A 15,367-nucleotide genomic window follows, 5' to 3' on the forward strand; every position below is an offset into this window, starting at 1 on the left:
CTGTCATTTTGTTTATTACTGTGGCACATGAAGGAATAAATGAATGAACGAATACGTAACCTTATTTACCAATATTTTGATATGTTAATAAAATATATTGATTCATAAGATTTTTCGTTTCAATCATTATTTGCTTTTTTCAGTTACAGTCGCCTACAAGATCAAAAAGTACAGTTAATTTACCAGCGACTGTTTTTAATTGAAGTTTGATCCTGAATGTCTTCCTATACAGTTTTACTTAGTTCACTTCAATTCATGTTTATTGCCATAACACATCATACAATCAAAAACTGTTGAATTTAGTGAACTGAGTGAATAATGTAAAAAAAATAAAAATAAATACAGATAAAATCCTTAGAATATCAACATATTCACAAACTTGTAATGAATGAGGAAGTGTGTTTATATTATTTCAATCAAAACTAGCCTTTTCCTTGATTTGACCCACTTTTGGTTCACCTACAATTCATTTTTGCTTCTAAATACTAAAATCTGCAGCAACAATAGAGAATAATTATAATAAATAGATAAAGTTTTATAAAAACAATCACATTTTAGGCCAATGATTTTACTATTCTACTATTACTTTAGCTTATGTACGAGTGAAGAAGATAAACTTGTTTATCAAATCGCATACTGTTTTTTTCTCACACTGTGTCACAGGCCTGGGAGGATCAAAGTAGAAGATCAGGATCCAACTGATGTTCCTCTGCACCTCTGAGAGGAAAGAGTCCAACAAGATGTCCTGACTGTGGTCCGCCAAAGAGACGGGATACAGGTATATGACTTCTTCTTCTTTTTCTTTTTCTTGTGTAAGATCTGCTATAATATCCTTAGTAATACTTGCCTTTTTGTATTTATTTTTATTTAAAATCTGAATCGTCTTTATTGATACATTCAAGGACATCATATTATATATAGTTATAGTAATAATATAGTTGCTTCAATGCTTCCTTTCCTATCTCCTTTAGTATAGGGTACACTGGACTTTCCTATGCGAAAGGAAAGGAGAAATAGACGCCCCACAATTCATTGCGGCAGCAATATTTAACATGATGCGCCATGTACGAACGTAAATGATTCAATCTTAAGAAGTAGAAGAAGAAGAGTATGAAAATGACGATGAGAAGAGAATCAAGTCTTCAAATAAATTAAGTTTGCATATGAAGCATTTGCATCTGATATCACATGGTGCCGTGGATGAATATGAGTGGACAGGAATGAGAGCAAACATTCTCAATGTGACAACCTTTTCCTTTCAGTTTCGTAGCCTAGATAATTGTTTTTATTTAAATTCCAACTTCGGTAATGAATTAATATTTTTCAGTGTTGTCCATGTTTAGCATGAATCAACCAGCTAAGAACTATAAGATGCTTTTTGTAGTCCATATTCAGAAATGTGTAGTTTCACCACGGCAGTGGTTAACTGTTTATTTCTAGCTTGGTTGCCTCTCTTCTTAACTATATGTAAAGTGCTATATAAATATAGGCATTATCATTATTAATAATAATATTATGTATATTAGTCTACTGCTCTGTATGTTGTAAACAGGTTGAGTACTTCCTCTCGGACAGGAGGCAGCATGTGAAGCTGGGGAAACATGTCTCTGACTCCCGGCTCCCCAGGGCTGTGTTCCTTCTCCCTTTCTTGCTTGGCCTCACCCTCCCCCCTCATCCCCCTGTGTGTCTGCCCCGTCAACACTGTGGGGTCCTTCCGCTTCCTGGGCACCATCATCTCCCAGGACCTCAAGTGGGAGCTGAACGTCAGTTCATCAAAAAGCACAGTAGAGTATGTACTTCCTGGGGCAGCTGAAGAAATTTAAATTGCCAAAGACAATGATGGTGCAAACAGCCATTATTGAGTCCATTCTCACCTCCTCCATCACCATCTGGTACGCTGCTGTTGTGATACTCCCCACCATCAGAACCAAAACCTCACACCAGCTTCTTCCCCTCTGCAGCCGGCTTGATCAACAAGGTCAGAGACCCCCACTAACCTAGACCCCCCCCCATCATCCCTGCTCATTCCACAACATTGATTTTTGCACATCTTTTACGGAAAATCCTGTATAGCATTCTTATATAGTTTTACTTTTTTATTGTTTGCTTCAATTTATTGCTCTTTTCTTTTACGTACAGTGCTTGTTTTTAATTTAATTTGCTTATCCTCCCTAATCTTTCTATTTTTTTGTTGTCAATGTTTGGTTTGCACCAGTCACCTAAGCAAATGCCTCAAATGTGAGAACCTACTTGGTATAAACACGACTCAGATTCTGGGTCTGAGAGTTGTTTTAACACTGTATGACAGATTGATTTCTTCATCTCAGTGATCACCTGTGAGAAGAAACTATTCTCTGGTTGTTAGCAAACAGCATTTAGTTTAAAATTCCATTGAAGGCACATAGCTGAGTATATTTAATAAAATATAGCTTTTAAGTTAAAACCTTGTTTCACTTGATTTCATCTTCAAACACTGGTCTGCTTCTTTTCAATATGAATAATATGTCTGATAGTGTACACTATCCTCTATACAAATACTGATATACAGAGAGTTTCACCTGCCTCTTTTGTCAATTCAGCAGAATGGACAGTGGAGAAAAATGCTGCAATCTGATTGTCTGTCAATGAATAACAACTATCCGCGGCTGGCCCCCGCAGGGTTAGTGCGTTGGACTCTCACACCTACCATGGCAACTCAAGCTGTCAGGCCTGGACTATAAAGAGGACTCAGATGCAGTAGACAGTTCAGGCAGGCTTTTATTCAATAATCTTAAAACCTCAGACAGAGTGACAAAAATAACAGGCTGTAGAAAATTCCTCTTTATAACGAAACATAAGGCAATTCTACTTAAGAACAAAAAACACTCGTAAACACAGAGAGAAAATAACCTCAAGACTAATCTAATTGACTAAACATAAATCACTCCAACGGAGGTAAAGAAAAAAGGCTATGAACTAAAACTGCGGTATGAAACTGCGCTATTGATAATTACAAACAAAAAATCACTCACAAGGAGGCAAAGAGTACAAACCAAAATACGAGAAAAGCAAGGCGAGGACTGTGACATGGGGCTGGGGTGCTCAGCTGAAACGATAACACTCAGGCACAGGACAAAGGGAGACGCAGACTATAAAACACCTGAGGTGAATGGGGAACAGGTGGACAAGATCAGAAATCAGACCAGTGACACATGAGGTAGGGCAAGTAACCTGAAACAAGAGGAGAGTTAGTTTTCAAAATAAAACAGGAAGTCATGAGACAAAAAACCCAGGACGAGACAACCCTCACCGTGGTGTGACAGTAGTCCCCCCTCTAGGGCCGGTTGCGTACCACCAGCAACTGCTTGACCTTATACACTGGGCTGCCGTCTATCACCTCAGGAGGCGGGGGAGGTGTCGCGGCTGGGACCATCGGACTCTCCTTGGCAGGTTTAATCTGGCTGACATGGAAGGTAGTGTGTACCCGGAGAGATCGAGGCAGGCAAAGACAAACTGCCGCGGGGCGATGAACTTGGTGATGGGGAACAGGCCCACGAACCGTGGCGCCAGCTTCTTGGAGGGAACTCTGAGGTGGAGATCCTTGGCAGAGAGCCACACTCTCTGACCTGGCTGGTAGGCGGGAGCAGGCCATCTCTTGCGGTCTGCAGTCTTTTTGACTCTGTCCCCTTGTCGAATCAGCACCTGTCGGGCGGCTGCCCAGATACGGCAGCATTGACGAATCTAGGATAGTGGTGTTTCCTTGAGATACCGGGAACCCTGTGACGAAGTCCATGGAGATGTCGGACCACGGTCTGGAGGGGATGGGGAGTGGTTGCAAGAGACCCATGCGGGATCCGGAGGATGTTTTGTTTCGGGTGCAGACCGTACATGCCTCTACGTACTCCCGGACCTCCGGCTCCATGGATGGCCACCAGAACCTCCGAGAGATGGCGAACATCGTCCTCTGAACTCCCGGATTGGCAGGAAAGCAGCGAGGTGTGGGCCCAGTGGATCACCTCAAACAGAACAAACAACCGATTCTCCGGGCACCCACTAGGTGGCGGAGCCTCACCATTAGCCTGCTTAACCTCCTTTTCTATCTGCCAAGTCACCGCTCCAACCACACAGCTTAGTGGAAGGAGAGATTCTTTGGCAAGAGGCTCAGGGTCAAAGAGTCGGGACAAGACGTCTGGTTTGACGTTTCGGGACCCCGGCCTGTAAGAGAGAGAAAAAGAAAAACGGTTAAAGAAAAGCGCCCACCTGGCCTGGCGAGAATTTAGTCTTTTAGCCTTCTTGATGTATTCCAGATTCTTGTGGTCAGTCCAGACGATGAACGGATGGTTTGCCCCCTATAGCCAGTGCCTCCATTCCTCCAGGGCGGCCTTGAACGCCAGCAGCTCCCAGTTGCCGACGTCATTGTTGCGTTCTGCCTTGGACAGCCGCCGTGACAAAAAGGCGCAGGGATGAATCTTACCATCCTGCTCCGAGCGTTGAGAGAGGACTGCCCCGATCCCCTCGTTGGAAGCATCTACCTCGACCACGAACTGACGCTGCGGGTCTGGCATCATGAGGATGGGGCCGAGGTGAAGTGCCGCTTGAGGATCTGGAAGGCAGTCTCCGCTTCCGGAGACCAGTGGAACTGCACCTGGGAGGAGGTAAGAGCATGGAGAAGGGCAGCTATTGCGCTAAAGCCTCTGATGAACTGCCTGTAAAAGTTAGCGAATCCTAAGAACTGCTGAACCTTTTTGCGGCTATCAGGTGTGGGCCATTCAGCCACAGCGCTAATTTTAGCCAGGTCCATCTGTACTCTTCCAGGGGCTACAATGAAGCCACACACTCTTCTCTGCTTTGACATAGAGTTGGTGTTCTAACAGTCTTTTCAGAACTCTAGTCACATGGTCTCGGTGCGTGTCAAGGTCCGGGGAATAAATGAGAATGTCATTGAGGTAAACATAAACAAAATGGTCAAGAAAGTCTCTAAGTACATCATTAATCATGGCTTGAAACACGGCAGGAGCATTTGTGAGCCCAAAAGGCATGACCAGGTACTCATAATGGCCAGGACAGGTAGAGGGCGCTGAGGATGAGCTGCAGGTTGAGCTGCAAGTTCACCAAACTGCAGTTACTGCAGGTAACATTGTCACAACTAGGGCACAAAGGACAAGAGGTACTCTTAAGGATTTACCTTTCCACCATGCAGAGTTAGAGGCAGGTCCAGTCAAGCAGCCAAAGTCCAGAGCCTAGAGGAGGGAAAAGTTTTTGGCCACTGCCAGGGAACAGTGTGAGGAAGTAACACAGCCCAACCAGCCTTTAGATTTTCACATTCCCTCTGACATAGCAGCAGTGCAGCAAGCTGACTCAATGCTAAAATCCTTGTTTGTCAAGGTCATAGAGGTTGAGGGTGAGAAACATTGCAAGGCTGACTGTTTAGCTGATGATAGCTATGTGATTAAGAATTGCATTCTCTACCAGCGGCAGAGGAAGGATGAGACCTTAGCTTTACCACAGGGCCTTAGACAGAAGGTCATGGAGCTAGGTTATTCTATTCCCTGGGCAGGCCACCTAGCATTCCAAAAGTCCCTCAGCAGGATTGCCAGGAGATTTGTTTGGCCACGCATGTACACCGAGGTTAAGGATTTTTGTGATTCATGTGAAACATGTCAGCTAACTTCAGCCCTTGCCCATCATTGACAAACTATCTAACCAAATTGGCATGGATATAGGGGGGCCCCTTGAGAGAAGCTCCTCAGTCAATCAGTACATCTTTGATAGTTTGTGATTATGCCACCCTTTATGCAGAAGCTTTTCCCCTTAGATCTATTAAACCCAGACAGGTTCCCAATTGTCTTTTGCAGTTATTCTCAAGGGTAGGCATTCCCAGAGAGGTCCTCGCAGACTGTGGGACAAACTTCCTTTCTAAAACTGGTGAAGCAAATGTATCAGTTGGTAGGGATCAAGGGTATTCAGACCACCCCATACCACCCCCAGATGGAGGGGCTGGTGGAACGATTCAATCAGACTCTCAAAAACTTGCTGCGGAAGTTTGTCTCCCATACAGGCTTGGATTGGGGCCAATGGCTGCCATACCTGCTGTTTGCATACCGTGAGGTGCCACAGGCTTCAACAGAATTCTCGCCCTTTGAGCTTCTCTATGGTCGTCAGGTGAGGGGGCCACTGGATCTCCTGCAAGAACACTGGGAGAATCCGATTGGAGATCAGGCGAATGTTGTGGCCTGTTGTCCTCCTTTAAATTAAGGCAGCTGGGCTGACCATCAATCCGCACAAAGTGTTCCTTGGCAAAGGAACAGGTGGAGTACCTGGGCCACATTGAGGGCCAGGGGGTGGTCAAGCCTCGATTAGGGAAGGTGGATGCCATACACTCATATCCGGTGCCGACCATCAAGAAGAAGGTGCATGCCTTTATGGGGCTAGTGAGATGAATTGTACACCCCTCGTCAAACTCAGTTTGACAGTTTTATTACACCTAAGCCCCGCCCCCTTCTTTTTAAGTGCACTTGTTTCCGGTCATACACCGTACGTCTGGTCATCATTTTTTGGACCCCCTATAAACTGCACCTGCTTCCGCCATCCCCAGACTCTCCACTCAGGAACTGCGATTCGGTGTCCTCTGAGGGCGACAGCAGCAGCGGCTGTCACCTGCGACAACAGCTTAAAAATGGTAGAATCTATACTGGTTCATTTATTCAGCGAGGCCTTGCATATTTTCAAAAGGAAACCTGTTTTGGTTGTCAAGTGGACCACCCGAGTCAGAATCAACAAGTGTTCACAGATATAATCACAGCTATCATAAAAGTATAAAAATGGCACCTATGTAGGCAACGGTTGAAAACACCCTTCAAGTTTTTCAAAACCTGTACTAATCCATCACCGTACGCTACAGCAATAAGTTTAAGATTAATTTTAAGCAGGAAGATGTTGTAGGAATCTTCAAAGTGAGGGGTGTTAGTTGATAAGAAATACGAGGTGTTAACAGTGAATGAATGTGTGCCGCTTCTTACCCCAGTCTACAGACTGAAAGATTATGACGGAGAGCCCATTAAAGGTATATTTTATGAAGCAGAGTTGCAAAAAGTAAATGTGGCTCCTAATAAGATTTATGTGGTAGAACGTGTGTTGGATGAGCGCGTCGTCAGAGGAGAGAAACAGAAATTAGTAAAATGGCGTAATTGGCCAGAAAAGTTTAATTCTTGGGTCACGGCCGACGATCTGCTGAATGTATAAAAACCACAGTTTAATTTTCAGCATCAGAGCACCATGGATCAATCACAGGGAGAGGGGTTTTTACGTCAATCTGCCTTCAAACGCCAGTCTTAGCGTATTTGAAAATAATACCAGTTCTAATTATCAGGTGGACCTGGCTCAGCATATTGATTTAGCAGGGCTGTGGGAAGGCGCTTTGACAGAGATTACATATCCTCACACCTGGTTTAACCTCCCCGAAGATGAGGGGTATTTTGAATGGAGACACAATAACGATGATAAACATCGTCAAAAAATTCGAGGCGGCTATTTCGATGACCTATATTAGCTTCAGAAGCTTTGATGAACTCCCATCAAAGGGAAGCAGACATAACCTTTATGTACAGTAATATTCAAAAGAGATACGGTTATGTGGCGACCAGCAATTGCGAATTGCGATTCTTTCCGCCTTTGGCCTCCATACTGGGTATGAAACCGGGTGAATGGTTTACATTAAAGAAAAATTCATCTCCACACGGTGACGTGGTACGCCATCAGTTAGTAGGAGACACATACGAGAACCGTGCCTATACAAGGCAAGTTTGGCTATATTATCAATCAGTCTTTAAGCCCCGCCTACTACATACCTGTGGCGAAGAAACAAATTGAAACATATGGAGATTAAAACGGATCAAAACCAACCGGTGCAGTTTACATACGGCAAGTGTAACATCCAGCTGCATTTCAGACCAGTGCCGACAAGATGATGCATCAGGACCCTCGTTGTTTTGTGAGCTACTATGAGAACCAGGCTGGAGGGTCTCTACCTGTTTTTTATGGTTCACCAGTCATGAACGGGAGAGATATAGGGTCTATATTTGCGAAATTATTCAGATTCGTATCCCCTTTTGTCAAAAGAGGGTTTGCAGTCGCTAAGCCTCATCTTAAATCCGCTGCTAAAAACATTGCATCGTATGTTATAAACCATGCCGTGGGTAAATTTACCAGGGGTAGCGACAACCAAGAGAGAGCCGGAGCTATAATGGTTCTCACCAGGAGAGCAATAAAGAGACCTCCTGGCCAACGTGTGTCGTGGGGGGTAATAAACGACGTCGCACTGATAAGAGAAAATCAGTCGCCAGAAACCGCGTCGAAGGAAGGAAGTCTTCAAATGCAGCAGCAGCAATAAAAACAGCAGGATCCAGATCCGCAGACATCTTTTACTTTTTTTTGAAACATGGCTCTTTTACATAATAAATCTTCAGAATGGAGCATGGCTGAGCTGGATATATTTACAGCTCCGATGACGCAGTTGTCTATCAAAAAAAACAGTTTACAGAAGTTTTACCCATGTAGCGGACTGATTGAATTGTTTATACCCGGAGATGGGGATAAATATCTGGATTTAAACAACACCTTGCTGCACCTCAGAGTAAAAAATTGCCAACGTTGATGGGTCAGACCTGGCAGTCGATGCCCCAGTGGCTCTTATCAATTATCCTCTGAATACAATTTTAGCCAATGCGACGTTGTTCTGGGGATAGATTGATATCGCAAGACGACACATATCCTTACAGATCCATGATCGAAACGCTGCTCAACTTTTCAGAGCAAGCGAATTCAATTTTTCTTTTATAAAGACAAAGCCAGTTCTGCAGACTCTGAAGTAATTAATAATGCTCCAAACAGAGGTTTTGAGCACAGATCTCACTTCACTGCCAACTCTTGAGAGGTTCACCTCTGCAGGCAGACATATTCATCAGCGAGAGGCTTCTACTGAATTCTGTAGATTTGCAAAATAAAACTGAGCAGAGCCAACAACGCCTTCTGGCTCATGTGTCCCCCAAACACAAATTACAAGTCAAAAATACTGGGAGCGTCTCTGTATCTCAAGAAGAACATAACATTAACGCTAACTGTCAAGGTACATTAAGGTATTTGTAACGCAAGTGTTAATGTCACATATCAAAATTGTTTTAGAAGATAATGTTAACTTAGAGGATGCGGTGTGTTCTGTGTTGTGATGGAGTTTTTTTATTGCGGTAACTTAAAATGAAACAGAAGAACACAAGAGGTTTGATTCATAATTTTTTACTAAAACCGACACAAAGGATAATTAGGATGCAGAAACAGACTTGTTGTGATCGCATGTGACGTGGTTTGTAATTGTGTAATTTTCCTCCAGATGATCCAGACAGACTGGACCAGTGGAAGCTCAACATGAGGCAGAACTGAACTCGGACTCATCACTTCAGCACTGACCCCAGGTCCACATATGGTTTGTGAATAACTTAATGGTCACATTTTTCCTAAGTGAAACATGAGAACAAAACATGATTCTACAGTGCCCGTAAGCTTTGACAACAATTTAATATTCTATACGTACTGTACTGTACATTCACTGTGTTGGTAGAACACTGTGAAATCTAAAACTACATTCAAAGACAGTTGAATATCTACAGAACACAAGCACACAAACCTCTTTATTTACAAACTTGTCTTACTATTTTTTATTTGTGTCTTGTCATTGTTATTAGGGAAGGACCGGCCTGAAGGACTCCACTGTGCTGACCATGTTCTGTCTCCAACAGCAAAGAAGAAAAATTAATCACTCGGTTCTTATTATTACATGTACTGTTACACAGCTTTTAAAATATATTTAAATCACACAAACCTGTTATTGATTAAGGTTTTATCTGTAGTGTATGAGTTATTTGTCAATTAATAGCCAGATTGGAATGTGAAATCTCACATATTCAGTCAGTATTAAAAACAAAAATAGTTAAAATATAAACATAATTTATGAGCCAGAACCAGAAGTTATAGATTAACTCTAAGATTTATTTTTAAGTGAAGGTAAAAAACACAAAAAGTTGGGCAATATTAAAATTATAGAACGCATTTAATATACAGGCTTAAAATTAATAAATGAGTGTGATAAATGCTTCAGATAATGGAAAATGTGAAGTCCACTAAAGAGTGTAGCTCACATTTTTATGTTGACAACACTGTTATGTCACATCTGTAGGATAAAATGGAACTAAAGAGCTACATCTCAGAATATAGATGAGTCTCTAATACTATATTTTTTGACAGACTATATAACTGTAAAGTCAAGCAGCCACGACTGGTACTGGTTTGTTTTGTGCAGCTAGTAGAAGCATCACAGGTGAACTCAACAACAACCAATGTGCTGGAAGTAATAAACATATTGTAACAAATATAAAAGAGCCTTTCTTTCAGTCATATTCAAAGTGATAATCTCGTAGCAGTACAGGTAAGGTAGACTACCACGGACTTCTGTCAGTGTGAAAACTTGATCTGTGCACTGTTTACGACAGTGGTGTGGGGAATTATAGATTTTCTATTTTGTTGTTTGGTGTTTGTGTATGTCCCTTAAGGCCAAAATAAATAAATAAATGACAATAATAACTAAGACTACAGGCCAGTGTCAATAAAACATTTACTGCATGCCAACAAAACTAACCATCACATGTAACTTCTGTTTAGTTAACGTTTATTTGATTTAATTTATTAGAATCAAAATATAGTAGTGCAAACTACCACTAATGCAAATAAAAAAACATATTTTTTAAGAGTATTATAATTTCAGTAACAAATATTTAGTTCAAATGTTGTTTTATAGTTACAGTGTTGCTTACCACATGTAAGGTTTGCTGGGACGACTGGTACCGGAGCTCACGTTACCGCAGTCATTACCGACCCGGTGCAGCCTCAGGGCCACGGCACTAGCTGGCTCGCACTTAGCCTAGCTTATTAGCTTAGCTCCTTAGCCTCAGCTAACTGGAAAGCTTCGATGTAGGTGGGCACGTTTCAGCGACCGGGCTGCATTCGGTCCACCTCTTTGTCCATATATGGATGAGCCGGGTAAAGGAGGACTCGCGCCCTACCAAGATGACGATGGCTGAGCCAATGCGGAACCGCCCACTTTGGGCTTCAAAACCGGCCTGCAGAAAACAATGGGTGACGTCACGGACACTACGTTCATATTTATATACAGTCTATGATCTTGAGACGTTTACTGGGTGACAAGTTTGGCAGTGTGTGGGCCTAGAATCAACTACAGTCGCTGACACGCTCCTTAAGACTTCCCACTTATATGATAGTCAACACCCACCCCTCTCACCAGCCCGGGAACATTGGCCAGCCCTCAGTGGAATGTGATGGAAATCCACCTTTTTTGATTTGTTTGGTTTTCCTCCAGATTTTAATCACTACCCTTAAACCATATTACAATCTTTAGAGAAACGTTCAAAAAATATATATTACCAAAAGAGACAGCTTGAAGACATCCTGTCTACAGTATGTGGACAGCATTGTGTTTATTAATTGTGTCATCGAGCCAGCGGCCTATCTTATGAGAATGTACTATCTATGTAACATGACATGAAACGTCTCTATTTGTGAAAAAATATCAACGTTGCTTTTCAAGGAATTATATAACTGATTGTTTCAAACTTTCTCACAGACGGCATCTCACCCACTAAGACAGTTTGACTCATACGGCTCATCTGCTGAGGTGTCAGTAGAAACATCTTTTGGCTTTACCTCTGAGACATTCTTTAGTTTTTATTAATAAGGCCTCTTATAAGCTGGCCGACGATGGGGGGTGACCGCTGAGATTCATCAGAGCACTGCGTTAATTCACACAAATCTCAAAGATCAACAAAAAGCCTATAAATGAACCTAAGAATAGAACAACAAAATGTGGATTATTTAATATTAGGTCACTCCCATCTAAATCTTTGTTAGTGAATGATCTGATAACTGATCAGCACTTTGATTTATTCTGTATGACTGAAACCTGGCTACAGCCAGAAGAATATGTTAGTTTAAATGAATCAACACCTCCCTCATAATAATACTCATATTCCTCAGACCACAGGCCAAGGAGGAGTAGCAGCAGCAATCTACCAATCAGAGTTCAAGGATTGTCAGGATTGTCTTAAAGACATAAAGGCCTGGATGACTTATAATTTTTCATTCATCATATAGTTACCTTGGATGGCATTACCTTGGCCTCCAGCTCTACTGTGAGAAACCTTGGAGTTACCTTTGACCAGGACATGTCCTTTGACTCACACATAAAACAAGTCTCTAGGACAGCCTTCTTTCACCTGCGCAATATCAAGAACATTAGAATCATCCTATCTCAAAAGAATGCTGAAAAACTAGGCCATGCATTTGTTACTTCTAGACTGGACTACTGTAATTCATTACTGCTAGGATCCCCCAATAAGTCTGTGAAAAGCCTCCAGTTAATCCAAAATGCCGCAGCACGAGTTCTGACAGGAACTAGAAAAAGAGATCATATTTCTCCAATGTTAGAATCTCTGCATTGGCTTCCTGTAAAATTTAGAATAGAATTAAAAATACTGCTCCTAACCTAAAAAGCCCTTAATAATCAAGCTCCATCATATCTTGCAGAGCTCATAGTTTCACATTCACCAATAGATCACTTCGCTCTGTAAATGCAGGACTACTTGTGGTTCCCAGAGTCTGTAAAAGTAGAATGGGAGGCAGAGCCTTCAGCCACCAGGCTCCTCTCCTCTGGAACCAGCTCCCAGTTTGTGTCAGGGAGGCAGATACCCTGTCTACATTTAAAGTTAAACTAAAAACTTTCCTCTTTGATAAAGCTTATAGTTGCTCAGGTGTTTAATAAACCATTTCTTTATTATGCTGTTATAGGCCTAGACTGCCGGGGGAACTTTTATCATGAGCATCTTTCTCCCTCTCCCGTTCTCTTCTTCTCCCTCTCTTTATCTCTCTCTCCTTCTCCCACTTTTTTTCGATCTCTCTCTCTCTCTGCCCCCATGTATCTACATTACATGCCACTAACTCTGTTTTCTCTCTCTCCTAGTAGATCTGACCCCAGAACTGCAGTATCCAAACCCATCATTATTATTATTACTATTATTATTATTATTAATAACATCATTGTATTTATAAGTGTCAGTTTTCACTAATTATAAGTATCAGTCTGGTAGAAATTAAAGCAACTGATATACAACCCCCCTATCCCCTGATATGTTTACAGTACATGTCACTAACCCTGTTTGTGTTTTCTGTCTCTCCTAGTGTATCTCTGACCCCAGAGCTGCAGGACCCAAACCGGTCATTATTATTGTTATTATTATTATTATTATCATCACTTATAATAACAACAACATACTTGTATTTTTTTTAACTTATAATTATCAGTCTGGTATGGATTAAAGCGGCGGTTGTACAACTGTCCTCTCTATCTCTTCTCTCCTACTGTCTCTCCTCCCACCCTCTTTCTGCCCACTTCTCCTCTCTTCCCCATTTCTCTCCTCACCCCAACCGGTCGAGACAGATGACCGCCCACAACTGAGTCTGGTTCTGTCAGAGATTTCTTCCTGTTAAAAAGGAGTTTTTTTCTCCACCATCGCCAAGTGCTTTGCTCATTGTGGGATTTGTTGGGTTTTCCCTGTAATATGGTAATATTGACCTCACTATGTTAAGTGCCTTGAGTATGTTGTGATATGGCACTATACAAATAAAATTGAATTGAATTGCGTTTGCGTTTTAGACTTGGTCTTTTAGCAGCCAGCAGTCTGAGCGTCTGTTTCTGCTTTTTAAGCTTGTTGTTTTGAGCAGAAGACAGTGGATTATAACCTTTTAAAACGTTCAGAGAGTGTTCACACAGGGACTGAAAAAGTCTGTTGAGCAACTGTTGAGAATATCTTTACGCCTCCAAGGTGGGGCGTGATACAACGCTCGCAGTAAAGGAGCACTTTTTTAAACGAGCAGACATAATGAATGAATTAACAGGATCTTGATCAGGGGAGATAGATGACGGGCCACTGGCTGGGCAATAAACCCGTCCTCAGTCTAAATCGTTCTGGACACTTTGGCGTCAAGTCGATTAATAAATACCTGTGAGGGTCTCTGACGCAGCTTCAAAACTTTCAGAGAACAATCTTTTCTGTGAACGAAAAATTTGTTGTGATAATATGTTAACCGATAATCTGTCTTGAGGGTTTTTAAATAAGATCAGGTAGTTGCTGTTTAGACTGATAGTGCGATTGTGTTTTCCTTTATGAAAAACTTTTTGATTGATCGTCATGACGCTCATATTCCTGTGGTGTCTGTACTGAGTAAAAATTCTGACAACTTCAGGATGTTCACAGGCTTGAAAAATGAAGTCGATCTAGGATAATCAAGTGTTTCTGATCAGAGGGAAAACTGGTTTTCATCTTCAAAAGAATCAGCTGCAGCTCAGTGTACAGAGGTTGAAACGACATGTATATCCATACAATATTTTCAGGCACTTGAGAAAAAACATCTCCACAATTTGACAAAACATTTTTTGCAAAAAGTTTTTCCACATCCGCTAGGACCCACAATCTGACATGAAAAAGGCAGCTCCAATCAAGGATCAGAATCCATTTCTTCAGGGGTGTGCAACATTTTTTATTCTTCTCCCGCTCAATATCCAAATGGTAAAGTTTCACCCAAGGAGAGTAATCGTCTCTTGTCAAACGCGACGTGTGATGAAATTACGAGTTTTTCAGAAGAAAGCCCATTTTATCGCGTTTAATGTTGTGCTGAGGGGTTTCAAGTACAGCTTCTGTGCCGTTGTTTTGTACATACCCCACCACCAGCTCTTTGACACTGTCAAAATGAATGCGTTCACTGCATTCACACAAGATCTGAAAAAATTGCATAATATGAAATGTAAAAACCCCCAAACGTAAACGGAACTAAACTGAATCATTGCCTTCTGTTCAGCAGAGCAAATGGTCATGGTTGCAAAGTGCTGATTATCATAATGGTCGGTTTGACCATGTTGTCTCTGATTTAAGTCAAATGGAAATTTCAGTTTTTGACATGACATTTGTGTAAGTTCAATTCTGGACTATGACTGGCTTCTGAACTGGTTGTTGTTACAAAAACACCTTGTACCAATTTTATAAATTGAATGTGATGTGAAAACATCCTTAAAACATCCAACTCTGCACATTCATCAGTCTGCACAGAGAAGGACAAACCAAGTGATGTAAGAAGATGGCTAAAGACATTTTAAGTCTAGGGGAACTTCAATTTTTTGTTAATAGGAACAAAAAAATCATGAAGCTAGTTAAATAAAACAATCTGATTTAGATAGCAAAAATCTGGGAATTCAGACATGAATAACAGTTGG

General features: G+C 41.7%; 1 protein-coding gene across 1 annotated transcript; it reads right to left on the reverse strand.

The window, feature by feature from the left end:
* Window positions 1-2,739: 2,739 nt before the first annotated feature.
* On the reverse strand, window positions 2,740-9,213 carry LOC118302872. The gene is made up of 2 exons (XM_035629375.2): window positions 4,454-9,213; window positions 2,740-4,194 (listed from the first exon to the last, which is right to left on the reverse strand). Exons 1-2 carry the CDS (start codon window positions 4,642-4,644, stop codon window positions 3,675-3,677), a joined length of 711 nt encoding a protein of 236 aa, XP_035485268.1. The 5' UTR covers window positions 4,645-9,213; the 3' UTR covers window positions 2,740-3,674.
* Between the last annotated feature and the right edge of the window lie 6,154 nt (window positions 9,214-15,367).

Source organism: Scophthalmus maximus, chromosome 4 (assembly GCF_022379125.1).
Source record: "Scophthalmus maximus strain ysfricsl-2021 chromosome 4, ASM2237912v1, whole genome shotgun sequence".
NCBI classification, from domain to species: Eukaryota; Metazoa; Chordata; class Actinopteri; order Pleuronectiformes; family Scophthalmidae; genus Scophthalmus; species Scophthalmus maximus.